The 20,415-nt window shown below is 38.3% G+C and overlaps 2 protein-coding genes across 7 annotated transcripts in view; one reads left to right on the forward strand and one right to left on the reverse strand.

Annotated features, from left to right (window-relative positions):
* The window catches only part of ARID4A (AT-rich interaction domain 4A), a 61,938-nt gene extending 57,794 nt beyond the window's left edge, over positions 1 to 4,144 (reverse strand). For 2 of the 6 annotated variants that reach the window (XM_086320509.1, XM_086320505.1), the window contains exons 1-3: positions 3,976 to 4,144; positions 2,816 to 2,872; positions 921 to 1,031 (exon numbers count right to left, since the gene is read on the reverse strand). In XM_086320509.1, the coding sequence (XP_086176635.1) occupies positions 921 to 1,031; positions 2,816 to 2,821 (117 nt within the window). In that variant the 5' untranslated portion in view covers positions 2,822 to 2,872; positions 3,976 to 4,144. Of the gene's footprint in view, positions 1 to 920; positions 1,032 to 2,815; positions 2,873 to 2,979; positions 3,482 to 3,658 lie in introns of those variants that run through there. The other 4 variants (XM_086320510.1, XM_086320506.1, XM_086320508.1 and 1 more) reach the window with 3 other exon arrangements.
* On the forward strand, positions 3,133 to 19,075 carry LOC147364271 (uncharacterized). Its single transcript, XM_086319034.1, has 7 exons — positions 3,133 to 3,430; positions 3,595 to 3,999; positions 4,147 to 4,272; positions 4,396 to 4,719; positions 5,776 to 5,833; positions 8,537 to 8,619; positions 18,304 to 19,075. Exons 1-6 carry the CDS (start codon positions 3,133 to 3,135, stop codon positions 8,604 to 8,606), a joined length of 1,281 nt encoding a protein of 426 aa, XP_086175160.1. The 3' UTR covers positions 8,607 to 8,619; positions 18,304 to 19,075.
* The last annotated feature ends 1,340 nt before the right edge of the window (positions 19,076 to 20,415 follow it).

Consider the following 20,415-nt stretch of genomic DNA (forward strand, 5'->3'; position numbering starts at 1 on the left):
CCTGAACCCACTGTTCATTCATTATTCAACATTTCATTTATTCAACACATTTTAAGCACCCACTATGTAGAAGGCACTAATCTAGGTATTCAAACAGAACAAGACAATTTCTCCTTTCACAGTGCTTAATTTTTGTAGGAAAGCAAATCACAAAATTGAAAGTAGAGCATGATCCAATGAATAATAGTAATAACAACACTTGTTATTGAAAGGCACAGCCCCAAATCTAGAACACATCAAATCTCTTTGGCATACTATCAAAAAGGACTTCTATGAATTTTATTATACAGCTCTAGACTGTTAAAAATGTTTATAATAAGCATGGATTACTTTTGTAGTCTAAATAACTAAGATTATTAAAAACATTTATATAAAAAAATTACTTGGGGGAAACATAAAAATGATACTAGTATTTCTGAGGTAAACTATTGGTTTTACTCCCTCGGTACTTTTCTATATTTCCAAATACTGTACAGGAATAAGTGTTTTTCTGGCCATAAAAGCATCTTAAAAATAGAATTCTTAAATCATTTTTAATGCTGTCTTGAAATTATAATTTCCACGGTTTTGTTTTTAGTAATCTATTGCTTTTTCTAACCACTTGAAATCGCCTCTACCCAAATAATAAGAAAGGAAAGACAACAGATTATAGCCACCACAAACAGGAAAGATCCAAATAATGGGAAGTACCATGAGTACAGTATTTTCATAGCAGCAGTTTGGAATAATTTCTCATTTTGAGTTCTTTATTTCCCAGTTCCTAGTGTGCCTTTCCTACAGTTTTATCTATGTTATTAACATACTAATGATTTAGTAAGTGAAGTAATGATTCAATAAATAAAGTGTTGATTTGCAGTCTCCTTACCCCTAATTCTCTTCAATTGAGTTAATAAAGCTGTTGCATTAAAAAGAAAAATTACCTTAACCTTTACCAGCCTTTTCACAGTCTTAATTTTTGCCTCACAGAAGGCACCTCGGTACTTGGCACTGACATCAGTTCCCACTGTCAGGTAGGCAGGCTCATCCGCCGCCTGATGGAAGAAAGATGAAAGATGAAAGTCACTACTGTTTTCCCCAACTCCACCCCAAGTCTCATTGAAAAGTTCTATATTTCAAGTAGTAGGAACGTTAACATTATTTGCTTATTAGTATCATTAATAATTTGAAAAATATTCCTGAAGCACTTTATTAGCGATCCTTTACTTAATAAACTGTATCTTGATAACATAAAACATTTTAAATTGTAACTATTCAGTATCAGTAGGGAAATACAATGTTTTCTCACCCAGGTACAAAATGATTCAACAATTTTATAATATATTTAAGAAATGAAAAAATTTAAAAATCCAGAAAAAGTCTATTTATATTGTCTCATAAAATTTTAAGTTATTCACTTATGGCCTCCTGAAAATTTTATTTTCAAATCAAAAGAAATATGCTATTAAAATTAATACTAACAAGTACATAATTAAATGTTTAATATAGTTACATAAAGGCAACATCTTAGATACACTATAACAATATAGATAATTAATGAAGCCAATCTTTTTGACAAAGAGAGCATTATTTAGAAAAATCAAGGGCTAAGTGCTGCATTTTAGAGCTTCAAGTCTAAATTATCTGATTAATGCAGAGATGTGAACTGATGGTAGTAGTACCAAGTTTATTACACTAATCTTGGTATTTTTTTTTAAGTTTCAGAAAGAAATATCTGCTTTCAGAAAATGGTCATGATCAGAATGATACATTGAAAGATGTGAGAAATATCATTCCTCCATTCATTTTAATCTTGATAGTAACAGAATAATTGCTATCTCAATCTGTCACTTAACCAACTTTTTTCAAAAGTTAAGTATATGCATACAAATTCAATTCAACATTGCTAAGTGCAACGGTGACAGTGTACAGTTTAGAGAAATACTTTCAAGTAGAAAATGATTTTTCATTCCATTTTCCCAACTAACATTAAAGAAGGTACACTGTCACTTCAAAACTTGAAGGAGATACCAAAGCAAGAGGAAGTTTGGGAAAATACTGTATTTCAGAGTTCAATACACTGAAACAGTAAATGAGTAAGAAATCAAATTTAAAGTTAGTGCATTTATGAATAATGCAAATTGATGAGAAATACTTTTTGCAAATAACTATCTGACCTGAAACATTCAATGACTCAGAACTACAGGTTGATATACCTACCTTTCCCTTTAAACATCACAGGATGTCTGCAATATCAGTTGTCTTCCGAAGAATTTTTTTTTAGGTTGGGTGTATGTTTAAAATATTTACTATATGTACTGAACAGAAATTAAGTGTTATTAGTTATGATAATAATATACAAAATTTAGTTTTCCTTCACCTTCAAATATATTCTAGCCACAAAATTTCACTTTATCCCCAGAAGAAATGATATGTCTCTAACACAATACACACATTTCTTCTTTAGAAAATCTCATTGGCACTGGGGAAGAAAAAAAATTCAAAAAATCCCCCAAAGAACCAAAGCAGGACAAAAGCTTTACTTCTGCAAAGGTTGCTGCCAACACAGGAAGTGTTTAAAAATACTAGCCCAATGGACAACAATGGAAAGGCTGCAGCAGCCTTTCCAAAGTGCTAACTGCTTCGGAGAGGGGCCAAACTGACCGCATTTAGACACGATGATCATGTCTTACCCATTCAACACGTCCTCATTTTCAGAAAGCTCTGCTTAGTAGAGGAATCAATTTTGAGTAGCCAAAAAAATGACATTCCACAGCACCAGCCTCACGACAGGCAGTGTGCAGGGCACGAGGTTCCGAGCAGCGTCGACTCCACTTACCTTCATTTTCACTGGCGATCTGTGGGGTTCCAGCTCAACGAGCTATCTTCTCCGTCGCTATAACCAAGGGGAGGAGAAAGACAGGCACAGAATCAGTCAACGGAGGGGAGCGACCCGGGGAAAGAAAGTAAACAAACGCCAGCGGGGAGGGGCAGAACCCTCACCAGGGAAGGGATAAGATCCCCTCCGAGGGCACCCAGGACGCAGGAGCCGAGAGGGCGGCGAGAACCCCACCGGCGCCAAAGGGCAGCGGGTTCCACCACGGAGTTCGCCAGCGGCCCACCGCGCCCCCGCCTCGCTAGCCACTTTGACCCGGAATGCTCAACTCAGTGCCCCCGGACGGGTTGCTCCGGAGAAGGGCAGAGCACCGTTTGGGCTTCTCCGGGCCCCTAGCAGGCGCGGTCGCCCAACCTTCTCTCGGCCGCCCCCCGGATACCCCGACTTCGGCCCGCGCCCCGCCTCCGCCGCTCGGCCCCCTCGGCCCGCCCCGGGCCCGCGGTGGCGGCAGCGGAGTGTCACGGCGCCATTGCTCTCCTTCCTCCGCTCTGCACCATGTCAGGAAGGAGAAGCGCTTCTTCACCCAATGGGGCAGGGGCCGTGGCCTTCAGCCTGGAGGCGCGCGAGGGAGGGCAGACCCGCGAGGGAGAGAGGGCTGGGGGCGGGGGGGGGGGGGCGGAGAGGAGGAGGGGAGGTGGCCCGGACAGGGTGTGGGAGGGGAGGGGAGCTGCACAGCGGCAGCCACCGCCTCCTCCCCGCGCCCGCCTCAACTTTTTGTACAGCCCAGAGCGGTACCAGCCACCAGCCCCTCGGGTCCTGCCACGGACTCCACCCGGGAGGACGCACCGCGGAGTTGGGGGCCGGCGCCCCTAATCAGTCCGCTTCTCGCCTCGCGGAAGCAAACTTAGCGGCGCGACCAGCCCCACAGCCATTTTCCCGGGGAACCTGGGGAAGCGGCCGAGGAGGTTGCTGCGGAGGCTGTTCTTGCAGTTGCTGCCGCTGCTCTACGACTTGCCCCTTCCCCGGTTCTCACCGCCCCGCTTGCCAAGCATCCCCCTCCCCACCTCCTAAGCTTCCAACTGCACCGGGACCCCGGGCAGTAGCGCCAGCTGCTAGTGCCGCTTCGTCCACTCAGTACCCTCGCTTCCCTTCTCCTCACCTACCAACTGTGAGTGAAGTGATCGCTTGTCAGCTCCTGAGTCCTCCGCCTCGCTGACCCCCGTGGGCCCCCGTCCGGGAAGCACCACTCCCGGCCGCGGCGGCAGTTCCTGCGCCGGGTTCCCCACTCGCCCGATTTACTGCCACAATCCACCAAATAACAAGCTGTTGAGCAGACTCGCTTCTACACGAACTCCTATTGGCTGCTCATGACGCCGAAGAGTTTCGGATTGGAGTTCGCTACCTGCCGTCCTCATTGGATGTAGCTCTGAAACTTCACGGATTGGTGCGAAAAACAGCAGGTAGGACATCTTCCACTTATGATTGGCTGTCCCCGAAGACTAACGTTACTGGAGAATCAGGTATTGAGTAAGCAAGTCCTGAAAAATGATTGGTAAAGACGACTACGGATGTGCTCGGCTGAGCACTGATTGGTCAATTGAGGGGTCAGGAAGAGCAGTGCGGCACGAGGATTGGCGGTGGAGTGTCCCATGGAAACCGAACCCGGAGCTGCGGCCAGGACTTACACGGGGGCGGGGCAGGGTCTTTCCAAGGCGCCTGCGCTGAACCAGCTTCTCGGCGCCATTTTGTCTGGGCAGAGGTGGCCGCAGCTGTATCGCATTTTATGTTTCTGGCGAGAGGAGAGCGGAATCTTTATCCCGTGAATTCATTTAACTGCGGCAGTCATCCGCCGGTTCCTTCAGGACAGCACCTAGTGAAGGTCGGAGGAGTCCGGATCTCTCAGAAAGGTCAGTTGAAAGCGGTGGTTGTCCGGTAGACTGGGGGATGGCGCAGCTCTAGCGGCACCGGCACCGGAAGTGAGGGGGCCGCGCGGCGGCCATAGCAGAGATCTCCCTGCGCCGGGGTGGGGAGCTGGTCGCGGGCGGGGCGGGGGACGGGCTGAAAGGGGGCGAGGCTTCGTCTCCCGCGGCCTCAGAGAAAGAGGCGGAGGGGACGTGCACGTCTCCTTCTCCGGACTGACTCCTTTGGGCTCCTTTGGGGAGGGTGAGGGATTTTCGGGATTCTGCTCATCTCAGAGCATTGCGTCCTCCCTTTGGAAGTGGTTTCGGCAGCTTGTCATGTTCTGCGACCAAGGCCACCGACTGAAGGTTCCTCACCAGTTAAGATGGGGAGGGAAGGGTTCTTAGTCCCATCCTGCGTGGGAAGGTGTTTCCGCGTGCTCCTCACGAGGTTAAGCAATGAGGAGACCGAAGGAAACGCTGAGTTTGGGTGCTGAGGAATTCGAATTCCCTTGTTAGCACGACTCTGCTTCTCTAACCACAGAAGAATGGTAGTGCCACAGTGCACGGGGCTCACGCTGCTTTTCGAAAGGAAAGAGCAGTGGATTTGCAGGGACTGAAAACACATTAAATTAAAGGACTTCCCCGATAAGACTTTATTAGGGCAGCTATTGATTTTGCTCCATGAGTAAGATCTTGTGCTCTGTTTCAGAAAACTCTCATTTGAAATGGTAGGAATAGAGTATTATTGGTTAAGTTATTTTAAAGATTGAAATAATTAAGGAAATGTAAAATATAGACAGTAATCCACGTTGACTAAATTTACTCGAGGACATCTTTACTAAAACTAAATCAATTTTTCACTCGCAATAGTTTTTTTCAGAATTATTTGTTAAGAAAATGTAATGCTTATTAGTATTTTTATTGAGTCACCTAATTACACTGATTTGAATAGCTGCTTAAAATGATCCTCGTAATACTTGTTTTGAACCCTATTGTTGTATTGGTGGGGCTCCAGACTAGAAAATGATCGAGTAATTTAATGATTTATTTGGGCTTTTTTAGCAGTTAGTCTGAAGAAAACAGAACAGCTCAGTGACAGACATCTGCAAGTGTTCCTGAGGTGAGTTCGAATGTCTGTAAAAATGTTTGCAATTGGGGAGAGTGCCTGGAAAGTTTTTTATGGATCAATAAGTAAAGCCATAAATAACAAAATCAAAGAGTGGTAGTTTAAAAAGTCTTTGGTCAAGGGTTCAAATGAAACTGTAATTCCCTTCCTGACAGTGATACTTTAGAAGGAAGTCTTAGAGTTAGGACACACATGAATATGTTTACCCACTCATGCTGTTCTCATTTTTAGAATATTAAGTACTTAATACTTTTATCAAGGAATAATATGGCAATTTTAATGATTTTTTTCTCTCCATATTTAAAAATGTGGCATATAGAAAAGATGTTTCAGTAAGAATTTGGAAGTTAACCTTTTTTTTTTTTTTTTTTTTAAGCAAATTATGGAATATGTAGTACTATTCAACTTCCCCAGGGGGTAATCACCTGTAATGCCACTGACTTAAAACTTATTATCTGATCCGAATAATGCCTGTCAGTGGGCATTTGGAAATTACCAAAAAAACAAAGGAGGAAAAAAAGTGAAGTGTCTTGTATCACCACCACCAAGAGGTGATTGCAGTTTATACTGTACTTATATATTATTCAGAGAGATTTCTCTTTTTCTCTGGTTTTGTTTTACAAAATAAAGGTCATTCTAGTCGTGCTCATTTTGTCATTCAAGTTTTTTCTTTGTGGGAAATACTGGGAACATATGCGTTCATGGTTGCGTAGTGTTCTGTAGGATAAATATGCCATATTTTATGTAACCAGATCTCTTAATTTTTGTAGTAGCAATAATATGTCTGAATATCCTTGTGCGTGTTTTACAAAAGATATTCTCTGAGAACTGGTGTCTATGACTAAAATTTCTACGCATCTAGGTATTTCCTGACATGCCCGATTATTTCTTCAGAATAAATTTCTAGAAGTGGAAATAAAAGGGCAAAGAAACCATACCACTGTCCTTCAAAGCGTTTGCTCTTACTTTTTTTCTTGTACTTTTTCCTTTCATTATTCTCTTTCCTCTCCTGCCCCCCTTTTCTTTATATAATTTAGCTTTATTTTTGAGCTTTATCTCCTGGGTCTCTGTTTAGTCAGGTAAAATTATCAAGTCTTTTGTGTCACCCATATAGTAAAATAAATGAGAATTTTTTGGACCTTAGGAGTATATTCTTAAAATTTGTTTTTTTGCTCCAGTACAGTTAGGCGTTTGTACAGTGAAACATTTTGTTAGGCAAAAGTGACATTTCTAGTTACTAAAAACAAATTATTTTTATGGTAGAGTTGGTTGAGATTAACTATGTTTCCATGTAACCTTCCTGAAGGTGAAGTGAAAGTCGTAGTTGTATCCAACTCTTTGCAACCCCATGGACTATACAGTCCATGGCATGGAATTCTTCAGGCCAGAATACTGGAGTGGGTAGCCATTACCTTCTCCAGGGGGTCTTCCCAACCCAGGGATTGAACCCTGGTCTCTTTCTCATTGTAAGCAGATTCTTTACCAGCTGAGCCACCAGGGAAGCCCAAGACTACTGGAGTGAATAGCCTATCCCTTCTCCAGGAGATCGTGATCCAGGAATTGAACTGGGGTCATTCCCAGGTGCTTTTGTACTCATAGGACCTTCTGTGTGCCTCTCTCATCATGTTTAATCACTGTTAGGTTACCCTACCTGATATATTGTATGTATGCTATCACTATTTCTTATGAATCTTTATGTACTTTTATATAGAAAACGTGAAATAAGCAGACTTATGTTTTCTTTAACAGTAATTCTCTTCTGAAAATTTGTATTTCACCAGTGCCAGCTTAACTTTCAAATTTTTTTAATGTTTCAAATACTTGATTTAGTACTGAGTTGAATTGTAATTGCTCATGTAATAAAGATTTAGAGAACCATTAAGAATAGTTTAATAGACAAATTCATGACATTTGTCTTTTTTTTTTTTAAGATTTTATGATACTTTAGTGGAAGGTAACTAGAGGTGAATATTAACTGAACACTTACAAATTATCTCTTAGGAATAAATGAAAGAAAATTAATTTTGATAGAATTGGGTTTTGTAATCTATTTCAGTGAGCCCAAATTGTTAGACTAATGTTTCTACAGAATCAAAATTGTCAAGTTTTTAATAATGGTTTTATGAAGAAAAACTATTTTGAAAGCAGAATATTTTATTTATTTGGTCAAGGATTCAAACGAGGGTATAAAATCAGCTTCATGGTCATGATATCTTAGGGGCTTCCCCAGTGCCTCAGTGGTAAAGAATCCATCTGCAGCACGTGAGTTGCAGGTTTGATATCCCTGGGTCAGAAATATCCCCTGGAGGAGGGCATGGCAACCCACTCCAGTATTCTTGGCTGGAGAATCCCATGGACAGAGTCTGGTGGGCTACAGACTACAGTCCGTAGGGTTGGAAAGAGTCAGACACGACTGAAGGGACTGAGCACGCACATGTGATATTTTAGACTGAAATCTCAAAATTAGAACATCCCTATGAATTTTTTTTTACCCATTGGTGGTGTTCCCACTTCTGAATTTTTAATGACAGAGCACAGTGAATGTTTTTGTGATTTTTTTTTTTTTTTTTTTAACCTATGGTAAAACACTTGACATACAAAGGTCTCATCAGGAAAAGTGTTTAGAAATGAAGCAAAACAGTCTATTCTGTGTGTGGGGGCTATATAACATACTCAAAAAAGCCTTTTGTCTTCTAGAGGGAGCCTCACTCTGGAAAAATGGAAAGGTGTTCCAGTTTTTAAAAGACCTGGATCTGCTATCTGTTGAAATTATATTTCTGGTATGCAATTTTACTTAAATATTCTTTAGTAATCAAGATGGGGTGTGTTACTATTATATATCTGTCTCTTTAAAAATGATAGAATTTGTTCCACTGTACAGTTATCTCTGAATGTCATAGAGCAAATTGCTGTGTTGAGTGTAGCTGCTTTCCTAATGGTGTCCTTATTTTTTGAAAAGTTACTAAATTGGCTTATTTGCAGCCAAAGCAGCCTTCGTAAAACTATATGGTCTTTTGCCCTAGTAGATGTCTTATTTTGATTTAAATCATGGCGTATGAGAAAAATAGATTTGTCAAAGTTCAGTGTATAGTTAAATCTAATTGTTTTTTGCAACAACTTGGTTTTATAGTACAGAACAAAAAGAAATATTTTTAGCCATCATTGAAGACTTTTCAAGGTTAATGATATGTAGTATGTAGAATTAGAAGAAAGGAAGTCTTTCTAAGCTGATGAAGGTTGTGAACAAGGATGCAGTACTTAAGAAAAGCTGTGTTTGGGACAACGAGAAACCAGTTTGGAAAGGATGGCTGATTAAAGATTACCTTGGGAATATTGTGTGAAGCCCACTAGTCAAGGTTTCTAGAATTAGTTGCACATCAGAATTTTATATAGTGCTTGTTGTGTTGTATAGGTTTGGAAACTTCTAGAGGGCCTTGAGAGCTGGGTCGTGAGCAGAAAGTGATTATGTTTTTGTTTTATTTTCAGATTTTACAAATAAAGATGGAATTTAAAAATTACTTCTAATTCCACCCTAACATTAGATTTTTTAATTTGCTTCTTCCAGTCTTTGCGCATATACTTTTTTTTAGACTTAGAGAAATTTTTGTTTTTCTTCATTCCTTAATATTGTAATAGGTATTCAATATGACTGCACAGCCTCCACAGTAATTTTAATGTCTGAAAGTTTTCTGTCAAACGGTTTTATGTCTAACTTTATTTTTCTATTGCTTACCCATAGAAAAATTGTGCTATAATTATCATCTGTGCACATAGAGTATTTTCTGTCTTTTGCACTGTTCTTTTAGGATTGATTTAAAGGGTTTAATTCATGGCATAAAAATGTGTGAACATTTTTATGACTCTTTGAAATGTTGCCATGTTGTTTTCCGAAATGAGTTATAATTTACATTGTCACCTTTCCTGTGAGTTTAACTACCAGCCTTGCTGCTGCTAAGTCACTTCAGTCGTGTCCAACTCTGTGCGACCCCATAGGCGACAGCCCACCAGGCTCCCCAGTCCCTGGGATTCTCCAGGCAAGAATACTGGAGTGGGTTGCCATTTCCTTCAGTCGTGCCAAGTCACTTCAGTCGTGTCTAACTCTGTGCGACCCCATAGGCGACAGCCCACCAGGCTCCCCCGTCCCTGGGATTCTCCAGGCAAGAACACTGGAGTGGGTTGCCATTTCCTTCTCCAATGCATGAAAGTGAAGAGTGAAAGTGAAGTCGCTCGGTTGTGTCCGACTCTTAGCAACCCCATGGACTGCAGCCCACCAGGCTCCTCCGTCCATGGGATTTTCCAGGCAAAAGTACTGGAGTGGGTTGCCTTTAATTATAATCATTTTTGCTGATTCAATAGGTACAAAATATGTTGAACTCTTTCTAATATTTTTGTTGTTAGCTAATGAAATGGGACCTTTATCCATAATTTCACTTACTGATTATTAGCAATGGACAAGTTGTCTTTTCAAGGCTTTTGTTCATTTATATATTTTAGAGTTTTGATATTTTGTTCCCTAATTCTTTTGATTTCATTATATGTTTAGTAGTAAGTTGCTGCAGATACTTTTGCATAAAGATTTCCCTTTTGATTTCATTATTTTTGTTGAGGGTTTTTGAGTAGATACAAAATGTATAATTGGAAAATTACTTGGAAACAGTATCCAGTATGACTAGAGAAGTGACACAGGAATTGCAGGTAGAGAAACCATGAAGATACTCTTGTGGGGGTGTCAGTATGAGGTGAAACTAGAGTGAGGAGGGCCTGGAGAGAAGAATAGGTGAGCACAAGATTGTGAGAAAGAGAGTGGATAGCATTTGATTTCCAGTTGATGACAGAAGTAAACAAGAAGGAAAAAAACCTCAAGATTCTAAAAAGTGGGAAATAGATGGTGCCGTTAATAAACTTGGAAAGGCAGAAGAGACTACTGGTTGGTAAGGAAGGTGAAATCGGTTTTAAACCTGCTAGTTAGAGCTTGAACAGGAAGTGTGTGTTCTTCCTTTAAGGCACATGCTGGACCTTGTATTGTTTTCTGTATTCTGACTTTCTGGCCGTGTGATGCAGCCTGTGGGATCTTACTTCCCCAACCAGTGAAAGTGAGGAGTGCTAACCACTGGACCTCCAGGGAGTTCCCTGTATTCTGACTTTTAATTCCATTATTGCATTAGATGTTTTGGTGCTTTTATTAGGGCTTTCTTAGTTCTGAGTTTTAAAGTACAACTTGGAAAGCAAAGTTGAAGTGGCTTATTAAGTAAAATAAACGGAGGAAAAACGGATGATTCTTGAACTAAGAAAGGTAACATGTACATTATATCTCAAGTACTCATAACTGGCAGTTTGTGCCTTTTGACTACCCTTATCTAATTCCCCCTCCTCATACTCCCCACCTCTGGTGACCACAAATCTGATGTCTTTGTTTGTTTTGAAGTATAATTGACAAACTACTGTGTGTTGGTTTCTGGTACACAGCATAGTGATTCGATATTTCTATATATTTCAAAATGAGTACATTGAAAATTGGTAATTCTAGCTATCATAGTTTTCATTTTTGAAAAAAATTAAAATATTTATTTTGTATATTTCAAAGACTAAATCACTTTAGTTACTTAGAAGATTTAGGTCTCCCCAGTATCCCCACTAGAATTACAATTTTTAAAATTATTCAGGAATAGCAAAGAAGATACTTAAGCTTTGGAATATATAGATGTGGCCAGGCTTTTTGTGGGGATGGGTGGTTTAGAGTAGATTTCTTAACCTCTGCCTCAGCTATATGATAGGGATAGTAATAGAGCTGACTTGGTTAAGATTAGTATTGAATGAGTTAATAGATGTAAAGTACTTATAATGATGCTAGATATTAGGTGGTGGTGGTAGTGTGTGTGTCCTGTTACATAACGTTTGTCATTCCAAGAGAATTTTACATTTATATACAGAAATAAAGCATCTAGACTCTTTTGTCTCCGCTTCCTGAAGATCATATCAACCTCTCTCAAAACTTCATACTTCCTCCCTTCAGGTATTACTTGCTACAGTCACACTAAAATTATCGTGGCTATCCTACATAAGCTCTGTATTTTCCCAGTTCTTTGTTTTTATTCATACTTTTCTCACCATCTACAGTGTTGCCCTATTGTCAAATATTCAAAAGCTTCTTTTTTAAGTGATGCTTTCTTGGTATTTCTGCAGCTATAGGTAATGTGTCCATATGAATTTCATGTATTTCCTTTTGCATAATTTATACCACTTTCTATATTGCTTTATTACCTTTTTGTCTACTTAAATGTCCTTCATAAGTTATGATATCTTAGAATTGCACCTTATTCACCTTTGTAGGTTTAGAACCTGTCACAGGCCTTGGCACTTAGAAGGCACTCATTTATGGAGTAACAGTTTATAAAAAATATAGCAAGGTAAAAGGTGATAGTTAATGGAGAATGCATCCCAGTAAAAATGTGCTTTGTCAGTTTTTGTACACTAGGAACAACCTGCCTGATGAGTTACTTAAAATGAGATCACTTGAGGTTTAGGAATTGGGTCAGATTCCAGAATGTATAGTGGGCTAGATGACTCTGGGGACTATCCACAGGTCAAGGATTTTCGTAAGAATGATTTCCTATTGCTTTATAAAGGCTAGTATGTCTAATTAACCACCAGAGGGATTGTTTTTCTGACAACCAAATTTTCACAGGTCTGCCTGCCCACCAATCTTCCTCATTTTCAGTGGTCCAAATTTGTGAAAAGTTTGGCCAGGATTAAGGGTACATTTGCTGCCAGTAACAATATACAAATGACCTGACTCAGTCAGTTATTGAACCCATAATCTCTCTCTCCAAGTACATTTTTCTTAGCATAATACCATAATGCCTCTAGACATGAAAGGAGGAGTAGGCTGAAAATAGGAACTGGGTGAGATAGTATTTATATCCCTAAAAGGTTAACTGATACTTAACAACCCCTGAAAATCAGAAGTATCAGACATTGACTTGATAATTTTAGCACTTTAAGAATTTGCTATTCCTGCTGAATGGGTTCAAATTGACAGAAGCTTTAATGTCCTTACCCAGTTTCACTGCTTTATATCTCACAAGTGTTCTGACAAAACAGATTCTTGGAATTATAGCTAAGCAAGGTCGTTGATTAATTTCATTGTAGTGATGTTTCTGTTCTGTGTGTGTGTGTGTACTTCTCATACACCCAACAAATGAAAGTACAGTGCACTCCTAGTTTTTTTCTCCTGTAGTTCACTTTTTAAAAAACTCTGTTGTGACCGGCAAATTAATTTTATAACCTACAGATGTGAACCTGCTTTTGAGGAGTAGAAAAATGGACCTAACAATGGTTTACATTTATTTGGTAGGTTTTAACATTTACAAGGCACTTTGAGATATTGCTGTACCCTTAAGTGTGACAGCTTAAAAGTGAAGGTACAAACTGTTACCTGAAAATGCTTCTAGTTGTTTTCAGCAGCAGTGAAATGGGGTGTAGAGGGTGGCAACTTGAAATCATGGGGGAGGATTCTTTTTTACTTACGGTATGTTTGATAGTGTGTTATTGATTCTGCTAATCCTAACAGCCCATTTAAGGGTGTATATTTATTTGTAGTTAGCATGAGTCTTTGTATTTCTTAGTCTTTAGATCCAGACATAAAACTCCTTTCAGTGTTTGTATAGTTTTGGTGGCTTAGCTTTTGGTCAGACAGGGTAAGGAGGGGGATTCTTAAATGAAGTAACATAACAAAAGGAAAACCATCTTCCTGTTTCTTATTTCTCTATGTATCATGTGATACTGTCTTTTTAAGACCTTTAAAATGCCAAGGGAAGCTTGGTAACCAAGGCAGGGTTTTGTTGTTTTCTTCTCAAATTTGTAGTTCTGCATTTTATTACACAGTCACGAAGAACTTAGTCTGTTACCAGTAAAAACTGAAGCCGCAAGACTTGCTTCTCTATGCTGCCAAGTACTTCCTGTTTTGTCAGATTTCCATTTAGGGAAAAGAATGGATTTAGAGTAGACAAGCCTGAAAGCATATCTTCTGAAACTCATTTTGAAAGCTGTCCAAATACCTAGATTGGGGGAAAGGGGATGGCACGTCCTGTCTTCACATGAAGTCATTTGTCAGAAAGCTTCATTTGGCTTATCATGAGAGGGTTGCCAACAAGGAAGAAAAACTTTGTTGTCAGAAGTAATTGCTAAAGTATAAACTTGCCAGCACTGGTGACTTGCCTGTTAGGCTTTCCATGTCAAACGTGTTTCAGTCTGTTGAGTGAATTCATTGTATTGCCTGTGAAGGAAGTTTTATCTGTGTTCATTTCTAGTAGACCTTTCCTCTAGAAATATGTAAGAACTGCATTCAGCCACATTTATTCCATTTACAGTAGGGACAGGTGAAGGATCAAACAGTGATTAATTGAAATGGGCTACCTTGTGAATATTGAATATCTTTGGGGAAAAGGTTGCCATAAAATGATGTTAATCTCTTGTTAAAATAATAAACAACATTTATGTAAATAGAATTATCTGTCACTTATTCTTTATCCAGATAGCTCAGTGGTAAAGAATCCACTTGCCAACATAGGGGATGCAGGTTTGATGCCTAGGTCAGGAAGATCCCCTGGAAAAGGAAATGGCAACCCACTCCAGTATTCTTGGCTGAGAAATTCCATGGACAGAGGAGCCTGGTGGGCTGCAGTCCATAGGGTTGCAAAAGAGTCAGATACGACTTAGTGACTAAATAGCAGTAACATTTTTATCCTATGAATTGAACTTCAAATTAGGTGTTAATAGAACATGTCAGTAGAAGATGCTTTCAGTGTAAACCTGAATCCCTTTATATTGCTGGTAAGGGAGTCTTGTGTTCAGGTTCTTTGAAACGGCAGAACTGAGCCCACATGTAAAATTTTCTTTGACTGTATTGACCTTGCCTGTTTTAAATCAGAGCTGTTTTTCTCTCTTGACCTGTTCGTAAAATATAAAAGATGCTCTTTTTTTTAAGTTGCTTTTTAATCTCTGAACTCTTACGCATTTTTTTTTTCCTTACCAGCTACCTGGCTCTGTCCCTCTTCATGTTGAAGATGTTCAGCTGATGTTGAATCAATGAGATATTAGAAACCATCTATTATAAAGTTTCTACCAGATATTTCTTTTTTTCATCTAGTTTGGTGCTCCTATTTCTGAAAATTGTTACTTTAAAATCCAGTGGAAAAAAGTTTTCCCAAGTACCCATCATGCCCTACAGCTTCATCCTCCATTTTGCTATACATCAGAAATCTAATCTCTTAAAACTCTTTAATAACCATTTGTTGCCATATTCTTTTTTAAGCTGTATGCAAATCAATGATTCTCACATTTTAGTGTATTCAGTAGCATTACATCAGGTACTTGTTCAAAATAGATTCATGGGACTCAATTCAGATTTCATGAATTCACTTCTTTGGAGAATTACTATGCAGGTGGTCTCTTAACCAGATGGAGAAACAGTAATCTGCTGCATGTACCATTTATTATGTCTTCTTCATATTCTTACATGAAATATTCTTTTTACTTTGTTTCTATTATTGACATCTCAGTTTTTTCCTATTAATTGTTGACATCCTTAGTTTTTCTCCTAAACTCAGTGATTGAAGAGTTTCTCCACCAGATATCCGGGAAACAGTCCAAGATTCCTTTCCTTATTTGTCAGGATTTATCACTTCACCTTCCCAAAGCACACACTTTTGGAGGTCAGTATATACATACTGGCTGTGTGGACATAATAATACATGCACATGTATTTCTAATATATCTTGCTAGTGATTTTTAAAGGTCTTTTTCCCAAAGGGGGAAGAATTGCATAATACTTAGTTTTATTTTTAATTTTTCCTGGCAATATATTGTAGACATCTAAATATTTACATTGAATCTTTACTGTGCTGTCACTTGATTGCTGCTGACTCTTAAACCCAGTCTACTAAAGGTGGGTTATTGTTTTTCTATGTCAGATTTTCCCATATTACATTAGCCTTAAAGCCTATTGACTTTTCCCCAAAAATTAAGTTTTTATTAAATTCCATATTGATTGTATAGTTGAACTCATTTAAATGATTTTTCCTAAAATTCCACTTCATGGTTCCACATAGTAAAAAATCAAATTCCAATCATACACGTCAAACACAAACTCAAGGGCCCTTGCTCGGTAACAGTCTTTATAATTACACCAGCATTTACTTTAAGAATTGTTATTTGTTGACTGGAAAGGTGTGTGTCTGTGTGTGTGTATATATAATATGGTGATTACCTCTTGTGTTAGGATGGTTAAAGAAGGAACATCAGTTTTATTTGTAATACAAATTTGAGTCTTTTTCCCATTTTTTAAAATTGGGTTGTTAAATTTTCAGAGTTTTTATACATTGTGGTCAGGTATCCTTTGTCAGATGTGATTTATTTTCTCTAGAGTCTTTTCCTTTTCATCCTCTTAAAGGAGAGCAGAAGCTTTTAATTTGGGTGAAATTCAGTTTGTCAGTTTTTTTCATTTATGTTTCATCCTTTTGGTGTATTATAGTATCTGAAAACGCTTTTTTAAACCAGGGTCACAAAGATTTTTTTTTCATCCAGCAGTTTTAGACTTTGAGGTACATTTTGACTTCCCATCACTTTCAGTTAATTTCCATATGTGGTACAAGGTGTGGTTTGGTTTCTGGTGTTAGTTTCTTTTTGTATACCGATGTCCTCGTTGCTCCAGCACCGTTTGTGGAAAAGCACTGTTGTTCTCCATTGATGTGTCTTTTCACCTCTGTCACAATCAACCATGTATTTAATGAGTCTATTTTAGACTTTTCTTTTCCATTAATAATATTACATTAAATTTATAGTAAGTCTTGAAATCAGATGGCATAGGCCTTGTAACTTTTTCTTTTTAGAAAATGTTTTTGCTGTTCTAATTTCTTTTCCCAAGTAAATGTTAGCAATAGCTTGTTGATTCCTTTACACACACCCCACACATACACTCCCCAAATAAACCACTTGCAAATTTAATTGGGTTTTACATTAAATCTATAAATCATTTTAGAGAGAACTGACAATACTGAGTCTTCCCATAACTTTAGTTCATTTTCTCACCAGCATTTTTAATTTCCAACACAAAATCTTGTACAAATTTAAATTTATACCTTAGTATCCCTGTTTTCGATGTTATTGTAAGTGGGTATAATTATTTTATAGATGAGGGAATAAGTAACTTGCCCAAGCTGAAGTGGAAAAGCCACTATGAAACCTACATTAGGTTATAAACCACTACCCTGGTTTTCATTATGATACTGGTTTGCTTATTCTGAAATCATGGTTATAGTGGTGGCAGAGAGGAAGCCCTAGTTTTATGGCAAGAAAAACCCCATTACCATGCAGGTATGATTCCTCCAGAGTTTATGGATTTCCTGAGTTTAGGTTTTCCAGATCTGCTCAGATCATAAACCATGGTTGTCTTAATTTAGAAGCCTCTGATCAGTACAGTTGTGAACTAGTGTTTTTAAGTATATCTTACCCTGTAGTTAACTAGTATGAATTATTTCATTTTTAAAAATACATACCCTTAGCATTTGAATGCCTACCGTGTGCTCACCAGTACAGATACAAAGATGATTTCTTGAACAACTCCCATGGGAGGCTAGGTGGGGAGGAATACATTTATTGTAGTATTATAGTAAACACTGTAATAAATACATACACATGGTCAGTGATGGAACAAAAGCTTGTACTTGGTTGCAATTAAGAGTAGCTGTACTCTTGTTTCATGTTTTAGAATTCCTTTTAAAAAATAATTTGAAAATTAAGTGGAAAACATGTAAAGGGCTTTGAGAGGGAGAAATCTGTCAATCATTTCATAAGGATTGCTTTTACACTTGATGGGGAATCATTAGGAAAGACCAGTTAATAAATAACCTCTGCTAAGTCACTTCAGTCGTGTCCGGACTCTGTGCGACCCCAGAGACAGCAGCCCACCTGGCTCTGCCGTCCCCGGGACTCTCCAGGCAAGAACACTGGAGTGGGTTGCCATTTCCTTCTCCGATGCATGAAAGCGAAAAGTGAAAGTGAAGTTGCTCAGTCTTGTCTGACTCCTATCGACCCCATGGACCACAGCCTACCAGGCTCCTCTGTCCATGGGATTTTCCAGGGAAGAGTACTGGAGTGGGGTGCCATTGCCTTCTCTAATAAATAACCTAGGCATGATAAATACAATATGGTGTCATACAGTGTAGGAAAGTAAAAAAGGTTCAGTGTGAGTTTCATTTCAAAAGGTGAGGAACAATATTTGAGTTTTTACATTAAGACTTGATTTTTTGCAATTGTAGATTTCCTCTGACTTAACAGCATTTTGATAAATGTATTAATGAGAATTAATTTGTAATCTGAATTTGCTCTTCAAATCTTGAATATTCTAATGTTTCAATAAGTTAAATGTATTGAGGATTTACAACTTAATTTTTCTTATTTTTCAGATTCCCTTGTGAATGATAGAAATGAAAGTGAATGGATAGTCTTATCAGATAAGTGTATTTTGAGTCTAAATGTATTTGATTTTTTCCATAAGATGGCTCTAGTAGTAATCTTTATTTGAAACAATCTTATTACATTGTATCACGACAGCTGGCATATCAGCATGCACTTTAAAAAATGTTAAAAAAATGGGTGAATTTTTGTGTAGCTATTTTAATATTGAAGATGGAAGAAGAAAAACATTTTCAGTATATTGTGCCTTTTTATTTCAAGAAAGGTAAAAATGCTACTGAAACAAAGATTTGTGCAGTGTATGGAGATGGTGCTGTGACTGATTGAACATCTTGCAAGTGGTTTGCAAAGTTTCATACTGGAGATTTCTCACGGGATGATGCTCCCACTTAAACTAGCTAAAATTTGATGAAAAGTGTCTGTAATTAATCAATAGAAAAAGCACAGTCTTCCGTCAGGATAATACAAGACTCAATGTTTGATGACCAGGCAAAAACTGTCTTAGCTTGGCTGGTAAGTTGATTCATTTTCCATATTCTCCAGATAGTAAGCCTTCAGATTTATATTTAGTTTGGTCTTTAAAAAATTATCTTAATGGAAAAAATTTCAATTCCCTGGAAGACTGTAAAAGGCAAGTGAACAGTTCTTTGCTCAAAAGTTTTCGTAAGCTGGAATTAAAAAGTTGCCTAAAAAATGTCAGAAGATAGTGGAATAAAACAGTGACTACATTCTTCAATAAAGTTCTTGGTGAAAATGAAAAAATGTGTCTTTTTTTTTTTTTAAACTTAAAAATTGAAGGACCTTTCTGGCCAATCCAGTATTTGTAATCTGTAAACCGAAACTGTATTCTTTAAAACGGTTTTTTTTTTTTTTTTTTTTAATACCAGTATCGAGATTCCTGAAAATAAATTAGTAACCTTGTGAAAGCAAAATGTACCTGCCATTTTTTTCTCTCCCCAAGACTGGTTATACCTCAGTTACAAAGTGCCCATGCAGTTGTACCTAGATTATTTATTAATCCTCTGTATAGTATATATAGCTAGATACATGTGCTTGGTTTTAGATTTATCTGATTATGTTTTGAGGTGGCTTAACTGCTCAAATTTAAATTTCATTAGAACCACTGAGTGAACTCCTGGAGTTGGTGGTGGACAGGGAGGCCTGGCGTGCTGTGATTCATGGGGTCGCAAAGAGTTGGACATGACTGAGTGACTGAACTGAACTGATCTGATTGGCTATTCCAGTGTGAATTTAAGAACAGATGTACTCAACAGTATGATGAAAATAGAAGATACATGTGCCATTCATACTTGGAAGTAGGAAGTATAGAATGGTCAGACACTGGCTTAGGTTATTAAGCTTATTACCCAATTTAATGTTCTTTAGGTGTTTCTCCAAGGCCACTGGGGTCATTCTCAGTTAAATACATGAGTTGTAAAATGTAGCAGATAATTTTACATAAAAGCAGCCATGATAATGAGAATTGGTTTTCAGTTGTTTGTATAGTAGTTAACTATTCTCACATGATTTGCTGTTTGAACTATACAAATGCTCAAAGTCCAGCAACACCCTACTGCCAAACTCTGACCTCAGGAAAGTATGACAGTTGAATGGAGTGATACTGGCATGAGGCCAATTAGGGTGTATGTATACCTAGGATACTTGGCCTGAGTTCAGATTGTTCCTCCTCCAAGTGCTACTGTTCCTTGAAGGCAACAAAACTGATTATTCCACTCAATAACAGCTTGTTTACAAAGCACTTACATATGCATTCTATTTTTAAGCATAAAATATGGCTTTTTAAGTTTGAACTTACAGATCAAGAAATTTTTTAAGTGACACAATAGGGACTTTGTGAATCCTTAAATCCACTCCTCAAAATAAAAATAAAATTCTAAAGGTTAACAGTGGCTGTTAACCAACAATTACGTCACTAAACACAAAAAGAGCAGTGGCATCAATTACCTATGAAGCTGGTAGATGCAAAACATGTCAGTCCAGCAGGATATAATACAGATGAGCGATGGGGTTTTAAATTAATCTGATTCCAAAGCCTCTGTCTACAGTAGTTTAACTAAGGAATTTTACAACAGGCATAAAGC

Source organism: Bos grunniens, chromosome 10, assembly GCF_055505025.1.
Source record: "Bos grunniens cultivar Pamir isolate PY7600 chromosome 10, Bosgru_T2T1.0, whole genome shotgun sequence".
In the NCBI taxonomy this organism is placed as follows: Eukaryota; Metazoa; Chordata; class Mammalia; order Artiodactyla; family Bovidae; genus Bos; species Bos grunniens.

What these genes read in the sequence shown, in the direction of transcription:
- LOC147364271 (XM_086319034.1), top strand. Translation starts at nt 3,133, where the DNA reads ATGCTCAACTCAGTGCCCCCGGACGGGTTGCTCCGGAGAAGGGCAGAG. An exon ending in CCGTGGCCTTCAGCCTGGAG is followed by an intron (nt 3,431 to 3,594) that starts GCGCGCGAGGGA and finishes CTTTTTGTACAG; the next exon opens with CCCAGAGCGGTACCAGCCAC. An exon ending in TGTGAGTGAAGTGATCGCTT is followed by an intron (nt 4,000 to 4,146) that starts GTCAGCTCCTGA and finishes GCTGTTGAGCAG; the next exon opens with ACTCGCTTCTACACGAACTC.